Raw genomic sequence first — 20,295 nt, 5'->3', positions numbered from 1 at the left:
TCTAGATAATGTCGACCATGCTCCTTTCTGAGGCCCCAGGTTTCCACATGAATAATACCCACAATGCTTACTGGTTTCTAAGTTTCTCTGACTCCATTAAACTGCCTTTTTCAAAGGTGGAGACAGCCTCTCATTTGATTTTGTATGCCCCAGCCCAGCACAGCGACCAGCAATGACAATCCCCAACCACAAAGTCCTAACTGGATGTACAAATAAGCAGATTAGCCAAAGCAAGGTAATACGAATGTAAATTGGACTTAAAATCAGTTATCTTTTTATACGGTATAGAAAACAGGGACAGCACCCCCATTGTCCTCAAACACCCTCTGCAAAAGGAGAGATTAGGGATTAAGGGAGACTAGAAGTGTTGGGAAGAAAGGTAGGCAGGCACGAAGAAGAGAGGATAGCCAGTGATGGCGCAGAGCAGGGCCTCTGCATCTTGGGAGTGGTGCACAGCTCTGGCCTGCGTCACATGGCGGAAAAGGCCCAACAGTTGGGGCAGAAAGGTGGATGCTGTAGCCCAGCCATGAGCAGATACAAACTCAAATGTCTCCAGGAGTCAGGAGGCCAGATAAATGTGAACATGGCTATCTTAACAGGTATTTCCCTGCAGAAAGGCAGTTCAGATTCAAAAAGTTAAAGAACAGTCCAGTTGCCAAATAAACCCAGTCTAAGAAAGGATTCCATAAGAGAAGCAGAAAGACAGCTGGGCTTCCCATTCTCTTAGAATAAGAACAAAATCATTAATGTGATGTTCAGGGTCTGCCTGACCCCTCTAAATGAGACTAACTCTTTGCTATCAGAAAGGCATTTCCCATCTCCAACCCCTTCCTCATCCTTTGCCTTAGCTGAAGGGGTACCTCCTCCCCGAGGAAGTCTCCCCTGACCTTCTGATCTCTCTGGAACATGCTCTCAAAACCACCTAGACTTCTTCACAGTCCTGCTCATGATTATAATCAGATACATATTCATTTAAAATCTTCCTGCACTCTAAGATAGGCACTTTGAGGACAGGAACTGCTTCTAATTCATTATTAAACCCAGCAGTCTGCCTGGGACATACCTGAGACCCAAGTAACTGTTGCTGAATGAATGAGTCAATCAAACAGAAAAAGAATGAATTAAACAATTAGTGAATAAAGAAGGCATGTATCAAGAAGGGAAGACCACAGAGCCAGGATCACCACAAGCATATCAGAGAAGGTGGGAAAGGATGAGTAGGGCCTGCCCCACTGGAGATGACGGAGAGCCTGCAGCAAGGGTTGGCAGTAGCACAGCATGTGGGCCCTCCCTGGCCCACCCACTTACCATGGCATCCATGAACTGCAGGGCTATGATCGTCTCTCACATTTTTAAGCAGTCAAAGAAGACCCAAAAGAGGAAGAGTGTTTCACAGCACGTAAAAGTGATTTGAAATTCACCATTCCAGAGTCGACAGATAAAGTCTAGTTGGAACACTGCTACACTCATTGATTTGCGTCTCGCCTATGGCTGCTCTCCTAGGACAATGCTAGAGTTGAGTGGCTGTGACAGAGACCATGTGAGTCTAAAGCTGAAAATACTAACTAGCTGGTTCTTTACAGGAAAAGTTTGCTGACCCCTGTCCCAGAGCCTGTTGGGATCACTATCTCCCAGGACCCACAAGGAAACCTGAACCCGGTGGCACATGCTCAAGTCTGGGCCTTGAAAAAGCTACTATATTTTGTCTGTTAATGTAAAATTGGACATTAATAGCCCCTTAATAAAGAGGAGGCCTGCTATATCAACGGTGGTGTACACCTGGCAGTGGACTATTACACAGCCATGTTAAAAAAAAATTGAGTTAGACTACAATGTACAAGTACAGAAAGATGCCCATAATCCACTAAGCAATTTACAGAGCAACATGGATAGTCTCCCCAGTTGATTAAAAGGAATGAGTGTATTTGTGTTTGGAAAGTGAGAGGATAGGAGTTATCTGGAAGGATGTGCATGATAAATAGCTCTAGGAAGTGGGATCATGGATTTTTAATTTTTATTTTACTTTCTGAGTTTTTTTTTTAACCAAGAATATACTATTCTCTAATAAAAACAGTAAGATAAACAAAAATACAGATTTTAGAAAGTCACTTTTACCCCCCAACCCTTGGCAACAGAGTGACTAATTCAGGACAAGGATGGCCCCAAATCCTTGATGATCTCAGGATCATATGGTCCGATTTCTGCATTTCACAGATGGGGATCTGCACACAGACACACTTTCCCCTGAAACTTCGAAGTCTGATAATAGTGCAAAGCTGCTCACGTTGTTTGTTTTGAGGAAGCTTAAGAACAGAATAGGCAGAAACAGCGCTACTTCCCTTTTCCTAGAAACCCTGGTTACCTTTTCAAACGGCAGACCTGCCACGAGCCCACAGGAGCCCCAGCCACCAGCCACCCTGAGGGGCAGCTGTCAGCTGCTTTCTCTGTTCCTCGCTCTAAACGGCAGCTGGCTTTCCTGTCACCAAGGCCCAACTGAGAGCAGGCTTACAATCATCAGTCACATTAATGGTCCTGCCAGGAGGGCACAGATAAGGAAATGGGGGCCAAGGTTGGGCCAACAGGTGGATGTGGGTGGGAGTTCACGTTCGGCCTTGGCACACACACCTATGATTCCCACCAAATCTAACTGCCTGTGTTTCCTTCCTCTCTGCGCACTTGTGGCAATTTCCCTGGGGATCATGGAGGTCAAGAGGCAGAGCAGTTGGCTGGTCTGCTCTGCCCTGCCCCGCCCAAGACCACGGCTGCCAACACGGCTCTGCTGTTCTCATTAAGGAACCTGCCACTCCCTCTGTAAACCTTCTCTGGCCTTCTTGCAGGCTCCTCTAGAGCCTCCACTGTGGGATCCTGGAGGCACTGTGAAGGCCCAGGAAGTCCACGATAATGGGGGGTGGGAGGGTGGCAAGAAGGTGCCGTCCTGTGTTATCTATTATCATAAACAATCCATCAGTAGCCCTAGCATTTCCCAAAGAACATTCCAAGATGTGCCACCAGCCAATGAGATATTTCAGGGAAGAGAAAGCAATGCTGTGGCAAAATTAGGGAACCCCCACACTTCCAATCCCTGTTGGGGAACTTTTGTATCAGTAGGATTTTCCAGGTTCCAAGAAATTGTGCAGTGGCTAAACCTGTGTAACATGATTTCAACCAGCTGTTGACCACAGACCCTTTTGAGGTCCTACTTTGGAAAACAGCCCCAGGTCATGAAGCTGGGTTCAACAGAGGTTCTCTGGGGTGGCTCTGAGGTCCTGGGATGACCCCAACCTTGAAGGGCAGCCATCTCAATCCAGGCTTGAACCCCTACCACCCAGCACCATGGAGAAAGCAAGATTCCACTGCAGCCTCTGAGACAGATTTCTGAAGAAAAAACCTAAAAACTGGGAGGTGGGAGAAGGAGAAGAAAACTGCACCCCACAACCCCCGACCAGAGAGATGGCAACCTGGGGACTGGTGTGGGATGCTCCTCAGGGGAGCACTCACCATTGGTGGTCGTGTTGACATAGTAACGCCGGCCCTGTGGAGACAAGTAGCTTTGCCAGCCAGGTGGGAGGATGACAGTCTGGCCTTCCTCTCCTGGCGGAGGTGGTACCATTCCAGGCTTCTGTTGAGGAGAAAAGAAAAGGTCACAACACTGGGCATTTTTGCAACTATTTTTCAGCCAGTTTTTGACTAGGAAGTCAGAGGCAGATGAAGTCACTCTGGAATAGCTGATGAGTGAAGGGGAGGGAGGGGTGGTGGTCCACAGGTATCCCTGGGGAGATCACAGGCCACATGTGTGATTTTGGGGATTGCCTCAGCATGAGGTAAGAGGAGGACTTTCTTTTTCAGAGCCACCACAGAGGGGACAGCCTCCCCTTGAGGACAGAGGGAAATGTCAGTCCGTTCAGAGAGCTGGACTTTCTCCCTATCAGCCCCTTAGAAAACTACTCACTGGGGTGCCGTGCTTGCTAGCCACCTCCCCGCCTCCCCACCCCTGCTGCACTGACCCGTGGTACTCAGCAAAATCCCAACGTGTAATCGGAAGCCTGAAATCCGCAGGACCACCAAGCACAGCAGCAGATGAGGCCCAGGGCCTGTTGTGCAAGCCTACAGAAGCAATTAATGCGATTCTCAGGAGAGTGTGATGTAAAACCTTCTATAATAACACCATGTCGATGAGGAGCTATGTGGAGTTCTTCTCATCAAGTGTCCAAACCACCCTGGCAAAGAGAACTGGGCACCAGAGGCAAATCAGCGACTCCCTTTTCGCTCTGTGTATTTCTGTGTGGTTTAATTCTTCTAACCACAAATAGCTCTACTTTCGAATAAGTAGCACTTAAAAATAAAAATCATAAAAATAGATATAGCACTGAGAAACCAGAGGCTAACCCAGAGGTGATTTCCGGTGGTGAGATTATGGGCAAGTTTTATATTCTCATCTTCCACTTCTCGCTTCCATCTAAATTCTCTTCAGTAAAAACAAAAATAAAACTTGCTAGCTGAAGAACATTTGAAAGAAGGAAAGAGGGTCCAAATCAGCCCACACAATTGCCGTGCCTTGTGAGGAAAGTAAATTGATTTAAATCAGGATTCTAGCCACACGAGGAGAGGAGTGTGAATTTCTTGGCAGAGCCGGACCCTGTTCAGAAATATCAAAATGAAATAGACTCAAAAGTGTCCCTGGCCTCCGCCAGCCATAGCCACAGAGGTGGTTTTGGTCACTGATGACCATTGCTTAGGGAAACAAGGTAAAAGATGGAAAACTGGCTGTAGAGACACACAGCTCCATCACTGCTCTGCTCTCTAAAGGATGCAAAACCCTTTGCTTCTCCTGTGGTGCCCTGCACGCCCTCCGCAGGGATCAGATCAATCCTATCTGCTCCTGGGACTTTGAGTAAACAAGTCCTCCCCATGACCAACTTCTGTCTCCCACAGCTGCTGACCCACAGCACCTCTTTTATTCAGTGTGGAAGACTGTCTTCTAAACTACCAGTGGGGCGATGGACAGCAGCCAGGAGCCCCTCTCACTAGCAGAGCACACCCACTGAGCTCAGACACACTCCCGAGCCAGTCTACCTGGGCCTCTGAACTCTGCTCGGGCCTCTCCCAGATTGGAAGGTGATTAAAATACACACACGACTAATAGCCTTAGTGTATATGCATGTGTGTGTGTGAAATATCCCACATACAGGAGATGTATATTTTGGCTGAGTGAGGCTGGGAATGAATAGGAATAGGGAGGTCGGGGGCTTGGCTGAAAAGAGAGATATTCTAAAACCAGAGAGTAAGGTACCAGGTTGCTTCTGCTTGAGTCAGATACCTTAGAGCATCCAAGACGGGAAGGCCATGGAGGCAACTGTCCGAGTAACCTGGGAGGACCTGGGAAACTGCTGGAGGGTATTAAGAAAGGGCTGGAGATTGACGTGGCCAGAAATAGGTCACAGAGGAGAGAGGGACCCAGCACCACGGTGGAAATGGCCCTCTGGCCTTGGGCTCAAGCCTGACTTGGCTGTTGAGTAGCCACATGACCCAGGGAAATGACTCAACCAGCTGTCTATTTCCACATCTGCACGATGGAGGATGCTGATGTTAGCCCCGTTGTGGAAAATGCTGTGGAGATAACAATAATCGAGGGTCCCAGCAGGAAGAGGCCACAAATGCCCAGCAAGGCCAGGCTTCACACAGCCTCCACCTATTGCAGTGGGGTGTTTGGGGGCTGCACCATGGCCTCCACTCAGCCTCACCATCAGCGCGACTGAAATGTCAGCAATAAGTCATTCCTCCGAGGTTTCTAGGTTCTAAGACTACGTGGCTAAAAGGCAAACACACACCCGCCAGGTAGGCTAACTCATTAAGATGTTGACTAATACGCGTCTTCTGGGGGAAGGCCTCTCCTCCGGGCTGCCGGAGCGTCTGACCCGTCTGACCCCACCGGCGGTACGGCGACACCTGCCCCAGCCCCACAGCGCAGGGCTTGCTTTTCTCTTCAGAACAACTCTAGCTAATGCACCTTAACTCTGTGGTGTCAGAATAAGCCCCAGTTTCCATCTGAGGACAGTGACGACCCAGGGGCCAGGGTGGCTCTGAGATCTCCCCTATTGGGACACGCAGGACGAGCTGGGTTGACCCTGCAGAAGGTGCCTGGGGGAGGGGCACCCTGATCCTGAGCCGGGAAGGGCCAGGAGGTGCTGAAAGAGCGAGGAGGAGGGCGCCAGGGCCAACTCCACCATTTCCTAGCTTGGCCAGCATGGCAAAGGCAGTCTCCACATCTCCAGCAGGGCCGGGGTCCCGCTCTGCCTGCTGTCCGGCAGCGCTTTGCCTCCACCCCCGAGACGGCCACAGCCCTCTGGCCTTTCCCCTCTCCCGCCGGCTGACCAGAAACAAGTCAGGAGCCTCGTGAAGGTGGCTGGGAACAAGCCCAAGAGAACTGAAAATGGCGCTCTAGATTGGTACACTCGTGTTCACAGGCAGTATCCACATGGCCAAAAGGGAGAAACAGCCCAGCTGCCCAGCAACTGAAGAAGAGATACACAAAATGTGGTGTATCCAGGCAAAGAAAAAGAACAGAAAGATCAGCAGTTGCCGAGGGCTGGGGGGATGGGTGCAGGGTTTCCTTTCCGGGGGGATGGACATGTTCTGGAACTAGACAGTGGTGGCTGCACAATAATGGGAATGGAGAAATGTCACCAATGAGGAATTTCATGCTTTTGATCAGAATTAAAAATAAAATCTTGAGATGTGGAGAAGGCAGCAGGTGGCCTCCCCACCTGCAGCCCTCATTTAAGTGACCTAAGCCCCCACCGTTGCCTCATCCCTCATGGCCATGGAGGAACAGGCCTCCTGGGAGAGTCTCCCCATAGCCATCAGGAAGACACAGTGTTAGCGATCACCCAGTAATTAAGGTCTCTGCCATAGTATCCCTCTAATGAGTTTCCTTCCAAGTAAAATCCTCCCTTTTTCCTTTCCCTAGACGTGCAGTCTCCCCTCTTCAATGCCATCAGCTCTTTCCCACAGGAATAGGAACCAGACGTGGAGGTGACACAGGGCCAGAGACTGGGGACCTACCTATAGTGAAGAGGACAGGGGGATGAGTGGGGGGGTGAAGCCATTGGTTTCCTCCAACTCTCAGAAATTCTTGACCTAATGCACAGGATGACTTTGTGAAAATTATAAAATATGGCTTCTTCCTCTAGATGCACCACCCCTGAAATCCAAGGCTGGGTTTCAGCCTCCCCTGGCTCCCTCATCTGGGCCCCCTGTTCAGTAAACAACCTGCTCAACTATATATGGAGGCCCATCCTCTGGGAATCTGAAGAAAACTATGGATTTTCTGCCCCCAAAATGGGGTCGTGCGCACACATACATGCCTTATTTACGATAGAATATCAAGAGGTTTCTAGACAATTTCAGAAACCTAGTCTAGTAGGTACCCAAAAGCACTGAGCTCAGACCCCATTTGTGCCCACTGATAATGACTTTTACCACTCACCAAATGTTTACATTGCACAAGGGCTGGGTCAGGTGCTTTACACACTTACCTGTAACCTTTAGGACAAGCCTGCCACAGAGAGGCCATTTTTCCCCATTTTAAAAGGAAGCTTCTGAGACTCAAAAGAGTTTAAGTAAACTCACCCACCCAACAATGCACAGCTAATTAAATGGTAAAACCCAACTTTAAAATTTAGCTTTGTTCTAAAGAGTTCTGCCCCATTGTCTACATGCAGGCTTCCATTATTACCTTTCTCTCCCCCACTATCCCCAATCAGCAACATTTCTTCACATGAACCACCTGCCATCCCGGCTTCCACCCAAGGAGGATGACAACTCAGGTCTGATTCTCCTGCCTGTCTCACAGTCTCCAAGTAAGCAGATGCCTTCCCAAGAGATATGCAGAAATATCACCACCCACGTCCAGCAGTCACGTTCCCTAGCTGTAGCCTAACTTCTTGTCTCTTTATTTAAAACAACACAAGCAAAGAAATTTTCCTCTTAATGAAGGCTACTGATTCCCCCTGAAGGAAGAAAAATGAGCAGGAAAGCAAAAGGTAGTCATCCAGAGATTAAAAGCCAATCCCCTACAGCAGAGTTTCTCAAAAGTGTGGTTAGCTGGGGCACCCCGTCAGTCCTGGGATGTGGGTTAGTGCAGATTCTGACTCTCTGATCCAAACACCAAACCAGCCTGGAGCCTAAGAAGCTGCCTTTCAACCTGCCTCCGAGGTGAGTCTTATTGCTCTCTGAACTCAGGAGAGACCCGCTTTCAGCTTTAGAGGGAGCAGTTGAAAGAAAACATCACTTCTGAAATCAAAACTGGGAACACAAAATTTTAATAAGTACAATTTATGGAAAGACAGTGTTTACAGAGAAGACAAGTAGTGACTCTATAGCATCTTAGTATGCTGATGGACAGTGACTGTAATAGGGTATGTGGTAGGGACTTGATAATGGGGGGAATCTAGTGACCACAATGTTGTTCATGCAATTGTCTATTAATGATACCAAAAGAAAAAAAAGAAAAGAAAGACAGTGTTTAGCTGCATGGCTACTTATTTTTTTAAAAACCCTCCTATCCCCTAGACCAAACCTTCAAATAAGTATTTAAGAGGGATTCGATCCTGTCTCTGCAGCCTCCAGGCAGAATCAGCCCCCATGCTGAGCTCCCTATAGCCTCCACCCATCTCCAAGTTCAACCTGGGGCTCCTTCCCCCTCAGAAGGCTTCTGGGAGCACCTGATTCTTACCTTCCGCAGACGTGAGCCAATATTACTTGCCGATGTTAACGGGAGGTTGTTAGACACTTGATTTAGCAGCCAGATCAGTTTTAAGTTCCCCCCATTCCGTGTCTTCTCACACCCCGAGCCCAGAAGCAATGGGAGCTCTAAAGAAAGGCATATCCACGGGGCTCCACACCCCCACTCCCCCCACACCCAGATCTATATATATAACAGCTCTGAAGTTGTCAGCCTAACAAGCCACTTTCTGGCAGACCCGTTGCCATGGCAATGACTGCTAATGAGCCCACTGCCGTCTGTGATTGGCACTGCTTGAAGGCCCCTCCAGCAAGTCTTCCCTTCCCCACCTGGGGGAGCATCAGGCCCCGGGAACTGCTTTGTTACTAGTGTGCCCTGAGCAGTCACAGACCCAGGGGCCAGGAGTGGCCTCCATTGTCACTCAACACGGAGTCAACCAATTAGTGATACGGGGCCGCAAGGAGCCACCAAGAAGACAAAGACCCAGCTGGGCCGGAGGCTGGAGAATCACGTCTACTCCACACCTCTCTGCTGGACCCTGGTTTTCAGTGTGAAGGCTCCTACACAAAGGTGGGAACAGCTACCCTAAAGAAGACCGCCTCCTCTGGCTACGAGTTAAGACAAAGCAGGAAGCAGGGGCCCACCTCCCCCAGTGATGCTGCCAGCCTCAGGGTCTGCATTATAAGAATACTGGGCGCCAGGTGGATGTACTCTGCTCTCCTCTGGCATCCTTTCTATCCATTCAGAGAAAGCAACACAGAAAATAGCTGGGGAGAAAGTAGGGAACCCGTGGAGGTGGCACAGGGCACTCTGGGAAATGTAGTTCTCATGGGTAATTCTATAAGCTGGTAGGGAGAGGGTGGTCCTTGGCAACAACTTCATGTTCTTCTAAGGGTGACAGATTTGCAGACCTGGACAGAGGGAGGAGAAGGAGAGACCACACAACAGAGAAACAGACTAAGAATCAGGAAGGTAGGGCCACGGCCACCCTGTTTTCACCTTTGGCCTCAGCACAGTACTCAGAACACTGGATGGACGGAAGGATGGCTTGGATGGATGAAAACTGGGAATTGGACTAGACACTGGGCTTCAAACAACCTGAGGAAACAATTTCACTAAACAAGTAGTCAGAGAATGGCAATCTGAGCAGTGACAAATCCCAGCTTGGAATAGACTGTTCAACACTGAGGACAGGGAGGTGGAGGAGACAAGATAATATAGTGTCTCTTTAACTGCAGAAAATAAAGCAAGGAACAGTATCCAGAAGCCTCAGGAGAAGCACAAACATCTAATCATGGCCCCATATGGTATCCAGAAGGAAAATTCCAGGAAACCCTTTAGCAACCTCCACAGAAGGCAGAATGATGTAGCACCTAGGATACAAGGGCAAAAAACCATTAGAAAAGAGCAAATTAATGCAAAAAAAAGAAAAAGGCAAGTCAGTTTGAAAAAGAAAACGTTACAAAAAAGGGACCAGAAATAATCAAAATTGTAGGGGAATTTAAGAGGTAGTAACAGAAGGACTACCCACATTGGTTGCTAATCCTAGAAAGTAGAATTAATATTATTGCAAAAAGGAAAAAAAACTGAAATAGTTATGTACAAAGCAAATCTAAGAATCCTTTCCCGGAATGCAAAGGAAATGGGAAAAAAGAAAAACAAAGGGACAGAAGAGCAAGCCAAATATGGACGCAAGATGTTCCTGAAGAGGAAACTAGAATAAAACCTATTAACAGAAAAGAAACTATAAACAAAGGTCGATAGGGGAAAACACTTCACTCAGCTAAAAGGTCTGTCATGTGTCATGTAGAAAGTCCTGTGCTGCTCAAGGCAAAACATTTTAAAAGCCCAGCAAGTAGACACAACCTAACAATACATTTACACTGCAAATATCTGCATAAGTCCTACACTCGTTTAAGTAGGAGAAGCAGGTCTGTAATTAAGGAGCACAAACAAAGCTGGTCTTAAACTTCTCTGTAACTGCATTTCAAGAGAGCTCTGGATTCTTACATGGAAAATGCTGAGACCCTCCTATATGGCCAAGGTGTCTTTCATGAGCGAAGGCAATCAAAACACATTCCTCTGCAGAGCTCAGGAAATATGTCACGTGTGTGTGCTCCTTAGAAAAGTGCTTGAAAGGTGTACTCCAACTGCCTCAAAGATTTAGGCAAAAAAGGTGAAGAATTAAGTCAAGGTAAAAAGGACCATGGCAGAAAGCAGCTTAACAGTGTGTAAATGATCATGAATCCAGAGAGCACGTATACAAGTCACTATTCTCAATATAGAGTGTGAAAAAGGAAGAAACCAAAAAAAAAAAAAGAAAGAAAGAAAAAGGAGGGCAAGGGAGGGGTGGGGGAAGGGCAGGAGAAGAGACTCCAGATCACAGATTGCAGATAATACTCGAAAAGATGAAGAGGCAGGAGAAAATAAACTGAAGACACTGAGAGAAATGAAAGCAGAACACTGCTCTTCCCAACCCAACAAAGAAATAGGCCCTTTTCCTCTTGCCGCCAAGGTTCCTGCCCAGTCTGCCCCGCTCCTCTGGCAGCCAACACCTGCTCTCATTTCTCTCCTGGTGAATGACAGGTTTCCAGCCAGAGGGAAGGCAACAGAAGGGAGGAGTTCTCGGGCACTGCAGACTGTTCCTGGATGCAGGTGCTGGGAATCTGACCTCCCGGTACCTCCTACCGGCAGTCAGCTTCCACAGGGAGTCCTGAGCCCTGGAATCCACCAAAAACAGGGTAGGACCACAGCACTCTGCCTGCCAAGGGAAAACTCAGCAGGAACCCCGGCTTCCCAAAGGCCTGTGTGTACCACCTGTTTGCCTTTGGAAGTCCTCAGGCACTGCAGAAGCCGAAGCCGAGCTCAGCACTCAAAGAGGGCCACAGCTATTTCCCAGCCTCGTCTGTCTCTGCCTCCCTGAGCCACTCTATCAGAGCCCTTTGTAAAAAGGGCACCAAGCACCTAAGGCTCACCTCCAACTTTCACCAACAAGAAGCCAAAGAGAGCCACAGGGGGCGCCCTTCTCCTTCTACTTCCAGTTGCAGAAGTTCCCAGTAAATGTGACCGACTCATCAGAGGTCTGGCCGGAACCCTCCATGTGCATACTCAAAGCCCTCTGGCACCTGGTTAGCACAGCTGCCTCCTGGAGTCCACTACAGGAACTTTCCAAAGGAGACTTTAATCACCTAAATGCACATGTGCCCAGGACTCTTCGATACCTGTACAACCCGGGTGATTGCAGGCCTCACAGCTCAGGACGAACGGATGGATGGTGGATGGATGGAGGGGGTTACATCTGCTGCAGTAATCCACATCTCACCAGTTTAAATACCCCACTCACTCTTGCCAAGCTTCCAACCCCATGAGAAGCCCCCCGATGATACTTGCAAGCGCCCAGTAGGTGACTCCCTTGGGCTCCCAGCTCCAGTCTCCATGGAGCATCTGCCGTGCACTTGCTTGGCTGCGTTAGCTACCTTCCCCCAAACCCTCAACCCACCCATCACTAACCTCCATCCACGAAGCTGTTAGAGGAAGCCTCACACCGTGGCTGTCACTGGTGCCCACAACAATGGGTGGACATCAGTGCTGTGGGAGATTTATCCCAGCACCCACAGAGCTGCCAGCCGTGGGCCTGGAGGCTGAACCACTTCGAGCACTCGAGAAGTATCTAATGCCTGGAAAACTCACTAAAGGTCCCAGCCACTCTGATTATTCATCTGCAGGCCCCCCAGTGCCTCCCTTCAGGCCAATCAACTTACTGGACCTGTTTTTCAGGACTGGGAGGGGAGAAGACACAGAACAATAAACTCTGTATTTTCTGACCCTAAAAAGGAACAGAATGATCTGGTTAGCCAGGAATTTTGATTAACTCAGTTACAATGTGTCTATGCAAGGATACAGGAAGTCAACCCTCCCAGGAAAACTGGCTAAGCTGAAAAACATGGGGTCTCCAGTGGGGCACAGGATTGATGAAGAAGTTTGCAAACGCTACTGCAAATAGCAAGGATGAGTTGAAATGGCCCCTCCCAGTTCAGCAGCCATTCACAGCCCTGTTGCGTCTGGAGTCAAGCTGTAAAAGGCAGGAAGGACTTGATAGTGCAGGACGTGCCTTCTGTTCAGGCCTCGCACACATTCTTGCTTGGGCCCTTATTTCACCAAACTGGAGGAACAGATATTTATTATGGTTGCACCTGCCACACAGATATAAGATAGAGGACCAACTAACAGGGTTCCAAAGGAGACAGTGCAAGAAAAGAAGAACTCTGGATGTCAGCAGACCTCTCATATCTGAGTTGGCTGGTGTTGGTTATGGCCTCTGTCCAGCACCACCACACAGCCTAACACGGATCTGAGAGAGCCCCACTCTTCAGGACCCTTGGGAGGTCTCTGCAAACAGCTTGATTGTGCCACCAAATTTGACTATCACTCCTGCCACTTACAGAAATTTAGAGCAGATGTCCAAGGCCCCAGGGCTGTGTTTAGGGAATGGAGGGAAGGACATTCCCACGGGGGCTCCAGGAAAAAGCTGGAAAGCTGTGGTGCTTCTCCACCTTGGAGCCCGGAGGGGCATGGGGAATCCCAGAGAAAGCCTGCAAATTCTGTCCCATGTCTAAGGTCTGTCTGGTCCTGCTGTTTCAAGTCCAGAAAGGACAAGGCAATGTGCTCCTGGAAGCCTATTCCAGCTTCTGGCTGCTCAGCAAGAAAACCCAAGTGATTCTGAGCACCAGGGATTAACAGAAGCATTTTATTCAAACCCTCAACTTCAAGAAACATCGGTCCCTTTTCCCTTACCCCTTCCTGGCAGATTAAACACCAGGGGTCATGCTGCTGCCCTCCCACCACCTCCTGGCCACAGAAGCATCAGTAGAAAGCACACAGGCCTGGGTGTTGAGACGCATGCTTCAGGACAATGAGCTGTAACTCAGGCAGCACCCTTTGCCTCGCTGGGCCCGTTTCCTCATCTGTAAAAGCGGGGATGCTGGTCCTCAAACACCAGGGTTCTTTGACCTAAGGAACATCTTTCGTAACAGGCCCAAACCACCACACGGGAGATGTTGAGGCATTTAGGTGACCAGCGCAAGCTTGCAAAAGTGGCAGCGGCACAAACAGGAGATATGACAGTGACCTCGCGACAAGGAACCTGAAGTGTTCATGAGACGTTACTTTTTTCCCTGCATGTTTTTCCCCCCAAACTCTCCTGGTCTAGACAGCAGTTCATTTACCCAGCTAAATCCAACTCCGAACTGGTGGGAAAGAAATGCTGTCTGAGACAACCAATACAGTGATGTGATTTAACAAAAATAGGAAATCATTAAATTTATGCCCAAACCAGGACACTAAATTGTGGTCATTATCTCAAGACCTGTATGGGGATGCTAAACACTCCATTCTCTTCCCCTTGGCTGTAAGGCACTGTTCGGGCCTCCTTGGGGCTGAGATGTCCCCATCAGAGGAAGGAGTGGGGCTAGAGTTTAGCACTGCCCACAGACCTAAAGGATCTCAAAATGCACCCTAGGTGGTCTAGCCTAGTTCCTATCTATAATAATAGCATTTATCTACCCTATAAAATGCATCTGGGGGAGCCAAGATGGCGGCGTGAGTAGAGCAGTGGAAATCTCCTCCCAAAAACACATAGAGCTATGAAAATATAACAAAGAAAAATCTTCCTAAAATAGAGACCACAGGACACAGGACAACATCCAGACCACATCCACACCTGCAAGAACCCAGCGCCTTGTGAAGGGGGTAAGATACAAGCCCCAGCCCGGCGGGACCCGAGCGCCCCTCCCCCCGGCTCCCGGGGGGTGGAGAGAAACCGGAGCAGTTTTTTTTTTTGGCGAGCGCTTTTTGGAAGCCTTAGAGGGACGGGCCCCCGTTGCTGGGGAGGCAGGGTGGCGGGACCGGTGAGGAGGTGCCTGGGAACAGCGCCGGAGGACAAAGAATATCCCGCGTTTCTCCCTGCGAGACCTGGGGGCGGGTGCCTGAGACCGGTGCCTGAGGACGGAGGAGGTCGCGCGTTTTTCCCCTTTTTTTTTTTTTCTCTTTATGGCAAGCGCTTTTTGGAAGCCTTGAAGGGACGGGGACCCCAGTGCTAGGGAGGCACGGTGGCGGGACTGGTGAGCGGGTGGCTGGGACCGGCGCCTGAGGACAAAGAATATCCCCCGTTTTTCCCTGCGGGACCGGTGGGCGGGTGCCTGAGACCGGCACTTGAGGACAGAGGAAATCGCGCGTTTTTCCCCTTTTTTTTTTCTCTTTTCTGCGAGTGCTTTTTGGAAGCCTAAAAGGGACAGGGACCCCGGTGCTAGGGAGGCAGGGCGGCGGGACTGGTGAGCGGGTGCCTGGGACCGGCACCTGAGGACAAAGAATATCCCGCATTTTTCCCTGTGGGACCGGTGGGTGGGTGCCTGAGACCAGCACCTGAGGACGGAAGAAATCGCGCGTTTTTCCCCTTTTTTTTCTCTCTTTTTGCCAAGTGCTTTTTGGAAGCCTTGAAGGGACAGGGACCCCGGTGCTAGGGAGGCAGGGCGGCAGGACTGGTGAGCGGGTGCGTGGGACCAGTGCCTGAGGACAAAGAATATTGAGCGTTCCTTCCCTGCGGGACCGGTGGGTGGGTGCTTTTTGGAAGCCTTGAAAGGACAGGGACCCTGGTGCTAGGGAGACAGGGCAGCAGGACCAGTGCGCGGGTGCCTGGGACCGGCACCTGAGGAAAAAAAAAAAAAAATCGCGTGTTTTTTCTTTTTTTTTTCCTTTCTGTTCCCTCTCTCATTGTTGCTGTTGTTGTTTTGGTTTGGAGAGTGCTTTTTGGAAATCTTAAAGGGGCAGGACAGTTCACTTAGACCAGAAGCAGGGAATCTGGGGATCTCTGGGCACTCTAACCCCCTGGGCAGCAGGGAGCACAGAGGCCCCTTACGGAGATAAATAGTCTCCTGGCTGCTCCCCCTCTAACGGGGCTCCACCATTTTGGAGGAACAGCCCCAGCCAGGCCAAGCCCACAGCAACAGTGGAGATAAACCCCAAAGCAACTGGGCAGGAAGCAGAAGCCCTGTCTGCGCACAGCTGCCCAGCACAAGCCACTAGAGGTCGCTATTCTCCCAGGAAAAGGCTACAAACCAACAAGAAGGGAAGCTCTTCCAGCGGTCACTTGTACCAGCTCTGCAGACTATCTCTATCACCATGAAAAGGCAAAACTACAGGCAGACAAAGATCACAGAGACAACACCTGAGAAGGAGACAGACCTAACTAGTCCTCCTGAAAAAGAATTCAAAATAAAAATCATGAACATGCTGACAGAGATGCAGAAAAAAATGCAAGAGCAATGGGATGAGATGCAGAGAAAAATGCAAGAGCAGTGGGATGAGATGCAGAGAAAAATGCAAGAGCAGTGGGATGAAGTCCGGAAGGAGATCACAGATGTCAGGAAAGAGATCACAGAAGTGAAACAATCCCTGGAAGGATTTATAAGCAGAATGGATAAGATGCAAGAGGCCATTGAAGGAATAGAAGCCAGAGAACAGGAACGTATAGAAGCTGACATAGAGAGAGATAAAAGGATCTCCAGGAATGAAACAACACTAAGAGAAATATGTGACCAATACAAAAGGAAAAACATTCGTATTATAGGGATACCAGAAGAGGAAGAAAGAGGAAAAGGGATAGAAAGGGTCTTTGAAGAAATAATTGCTGAAAACTTCCCCAAACTGGGGGAGGAAATAATCGAACAGACCATGGAATTATACAGAACCCCCAACAGAAAGGATCCAAGGAGGACAACACCAAGACACATAATAATTAAAATGGCAAGGATCAAGGACAAGGAAAGAGTTTTAAAGGCAGCTAGAGAGAAAAAGGTCACCTATAAAGGAAAACCAATCAGGCTAACATCAGACTTCTCAACAGAAACCCTACAGGCCAGAAGAGAATGGCATGATATACTTAATGCAATGAAACAGAAGGGCCTTGAACCAAGGATACTGTATCCAGCACGACTATCATTTAAATATGATGGTGGGATCAAACAATTCCCAGACAAGCAAAAGCTGAGGGAATTTGCTTCCCACAAACCACCTCTACAGGGCATCCTACAGGGACTCCTCTAGATGGGAGCACCCCTAAAAAGAGCACAGAACAAAACACACAACATATGAAGAAGGGAGGAGGAGGAATAAGAAGAGAGAGAAGAAAAGACTCTCCAGACAGTGTATATAACAGCTCAATAAGCGAGCTAAGTTAGGCAGTAAGATACTAAAGAAGCTAACCTTGAACCTTTGGTAACCACGAATCTAAAGCCTGCAATGGCAATAAGTACATATCTTTCAATAGTCACCCTAAATGTAAATGGACTTAATGCACCAATCAAAAGACATAGAGTAATAGAATGGATAAAAAAGCAAGACCCATCTATATGCTGCTTACAAGAAACTCACCTTAAACCCAAAGATAAGCATAGACTAAAAGTCAAGGGATGGAAAAACATATTTCAGGCAAACAACAGTGAGAAGAAAGCAGGGGTTGCAGTACTAATATCAGACAAAATAGACTTCAAAACAAAGAAAATAACAAGAGATAAAGAAGGCCACTACATAATGATAAAGGGCTTAGTCCAACAAGAGGATATAACCATTCTAAATATATATGCACCCAATACAGGAGCACCAGCATATGTGAAGCAAATACTAACAGAACTAAAGAGGGAAATAGACTGCAATGCATTCATTGTAGGAGACTTCAACACACCACTCACCCCAAAGGATAGATCCACCGGGCAGAAAATAAGTAAAGACACACAGGCACTGAACAACACACTAGAACAGATGGACCTAATAGACATCTATAGAACTTTACATCCAAAAGCAACAGGATATACATTCTTCTCAAGTGCACATGGAACATTCTCTAGAATAGACCACATACTAGCTCACAAAAAGAGCCTCAGTAAATTCCACAATATTGAAATTCTACCAACCAATTTTTCAGACCACAAAGGTATGAAAGTAGAAATAAATTCTACAAAGAAAACAAAAAGGCTCACAAACACATGGAGGCTTAACAACATGCTACTAAATAATCAATGGATCAATGAACAAATCAAAATAGAGATCAAGGAATATATAGAAACAAATGACAACAACAACACTAAGCCCCAACTTCTGTGGGATGCAGCGAAAGCAGTCTTAAGAGGAAAGTATATAGCAATCCAGGCACACTTGAAGAAGGAAGAACAATCCCAAATGAATAGTCTAACATCACAATTATTAAAACTGGAAAAAGAAGAACAAATGAGGCCTAAAGTCAGCAGAAGGAGGGACATAATAAAGATCAGAGAAGAAATAAACAAAATTGAGAAGAATAAAACAATAGCAAAAATCAACGAAACCAAGAGCTGGTTCTTTGAGAAAATAAACAAAATAGATAAGCCTCTAGCCCAACTTATTAAGAGAAAAAGAGAGTCAACACAAATCAACATAATCAGAAATGAGAATGGAAAAATCACGACAGACTCCACAGAAATACAAAGAATTATTAAAGACTACTATGAAAACCTATATGCCAACAAGCTGGAAAACCTAGAAGAAATGGACAACTTCCTAGAAAAATACAACCTCCCAAGACTGACCAAGGAAGAAACACAAAAGTTAAACAAACCAATTACAAGCAAAGAAATTGAAACAGTAATCAAAAAACTACCCAAGAACAAAACCCCGGGGCCGGACGGATTTACCTCGGAATTTTATCAGACACACAGAGAAGACATAATACCCATTCTCCTTAAAGTGTTCCACAAAATAGAAGAAGAGGGAATACTCCCAAACTCATTCTATGAAGCCAACATCACCCTAATACCAAAACCAGGCAAAGACCCCACCAAAAAAGAAAATTACAGACCAATATCCCTGATGAACGTAGATGCAAAAATACTCAATAAAATATTAGCAAACAGAATTCAACAGTATATCAAAAGGATCATACACCATGACCAAGTGGGGTTCATCCCAGGGATGCAAGGATGGTACAACATTCGAAAATCCATCAACATCATCCACCACATCAACAAAAAGAAAGACAAAAACCACATGATCATCTCCATAGATGCTGAAAAAGCATTTGACAAAATTCAACATCCATTCATGATAAAAACTCTCAGCAAAATGGGAATAGAGGGCAAGTACCTCAACATAATAAAGGCCATATATGATAAACCCACAGCCAGCATTATACTGAACAGCGAGAAGCTGAAAGCATTTCCACTGAGATCGGGAACCAGACAGGGATGCCCACTCTCCCCACTGTTATTTAACATAGTACTGGAGGTCCTAGCCACGGCAATCAGACAAAACAAAGAAATACAAGGAATCCAGATTGGTAAAGAAGAAGTTAAACTGTCACTATTTGCAGATGATATGATACTGTACATAAAAAACCCTAAAGACTCCACTCCAAAACTACTAGAACTGATATCGGAATACAGCAAAGTTGCAGGATACAAAATCAACACACAGAAATCTGTAGCTTTCCTATACACTAACAACGAATCAATAGAAAGAGAAATCAGGAAAACAATTCCATTCACCATTGCATCAAAAAGAATAAAATACCTAGGAATAAACCTAACCAAGGAAGTGAAAGACTTATACTCTGAAAACTACAAGTCACTCTTAAGAGAAATTAAAGGGGACACTAATAAATGGAAACTCATCCCATGCTCATGGCTAGGAAGAATTAATATCGTCAAAATGGCCATCCTGCCAAAAGCAATATACAAATTTGATGCAATCCCTCTCAAATTACCAGCAACATTCTTCAATGAATTGGAACAAATAATTCAAAAATTCATATGGAAACACCAAAGACCCCGAATAGCCAAAGCAATCCTGAAAAAGAAGAATAAAGTAGGGGGGATCTCACTCCCCAACTTCAAGCTCTACTACAAAGCCATAGTAATCAAGACAATTTGGTACTGGCACAAGAACAGAGCCACAGACCAGTGGAACAGATTAGAGACCCCAGAAATTAACCCAAACATATATGGTCAATTAATATTTGATAAAGGAGCCATGGACATACAATGGCAAAATGACAGTCTCTTCAACAGATGGTGCTGGCAAAACTGGACAGCTACATGTAGGAGAATGAAACTGGACCATTGTCTAACCCCATATACAAAGGTAAACTCAAAATGGATCAAAGACCTGAATGTAAGTCACGAAACCATTAAACTCTTGGAAAAAAACATAGGCAAAAACCTCTTAGACATAAACATGAGTGATCTCTTCTTGAACATATCTCCCCGGGCAAGGAAAACAACAGCAAAAATGAGCAAGTGGGACTACATTAAGCTGAAAAGCTTCTGTACAGCGAAAGACACCATCAATAGAACAAAAAGGAACCCTACAGTATGGGAGAATATATTTGAAAATGACAGATCTGATAAAGGCTTGACGTCCAGAATATATAAAGAGCTCACACGCCTCAACAAACAAAAAACAAATAACCCAATTAAAAAATGGGCAGAGGAACTGAACAGACAGTTCTCCAAAAAAGAAATACAGAT

General features: G+C 47.0%; 1 protein-coding gene across 17 annotated transcripts in view; it reads right to left on the bottom strand.

Annotated features, from left to right (window-relative positions):
* The window catches only part of GAS7 (growth arrest specific 7), a 236,842-nt gene that overhangs the window by 89,002 nt on the left and 127,545 nt on the right, over window positions 1-20,295 (bottom strand). For 15 of the 17 annotated variants that reach the window (XM_017658638.3, XM_073234788.1, XM_037026752.2 and 12 more), the window contains one exon: window positions 3,499-3,619. In XM_017658638.3, the coding sequence (XP_017514127.1) occupies window positions 3,499-3,619 (121 nt within the window). Of the gene's footprint in view, window positions 1-3,498; window positions 3,620-8,734; window positions 8,889-12,253; window positions 12,424-20,295 lie in introns of those variants that run through there. The other 2 variants (XM_017658640.3, XM_017658645.3) reach the window with 2 other exon arrangements.

The sequence above is a fragment of the Manis javanica genome, chromosome 4 (genome assembly GCF_040802235.1).
Source record: "Manis javanica isolate MJ-LG chromosome 4, MJ_LKY, whole genome shotgun sequence".
NCBI lineage: Eukaryota > Metazoa > Chordata > Mammalia > Pholidota > Manidae > Manis > Manis javanica.
Note: the sequence above shows the minus strand (reverse complement) of the source record. Positions and strands in the feature narration are given on the sequence as shown.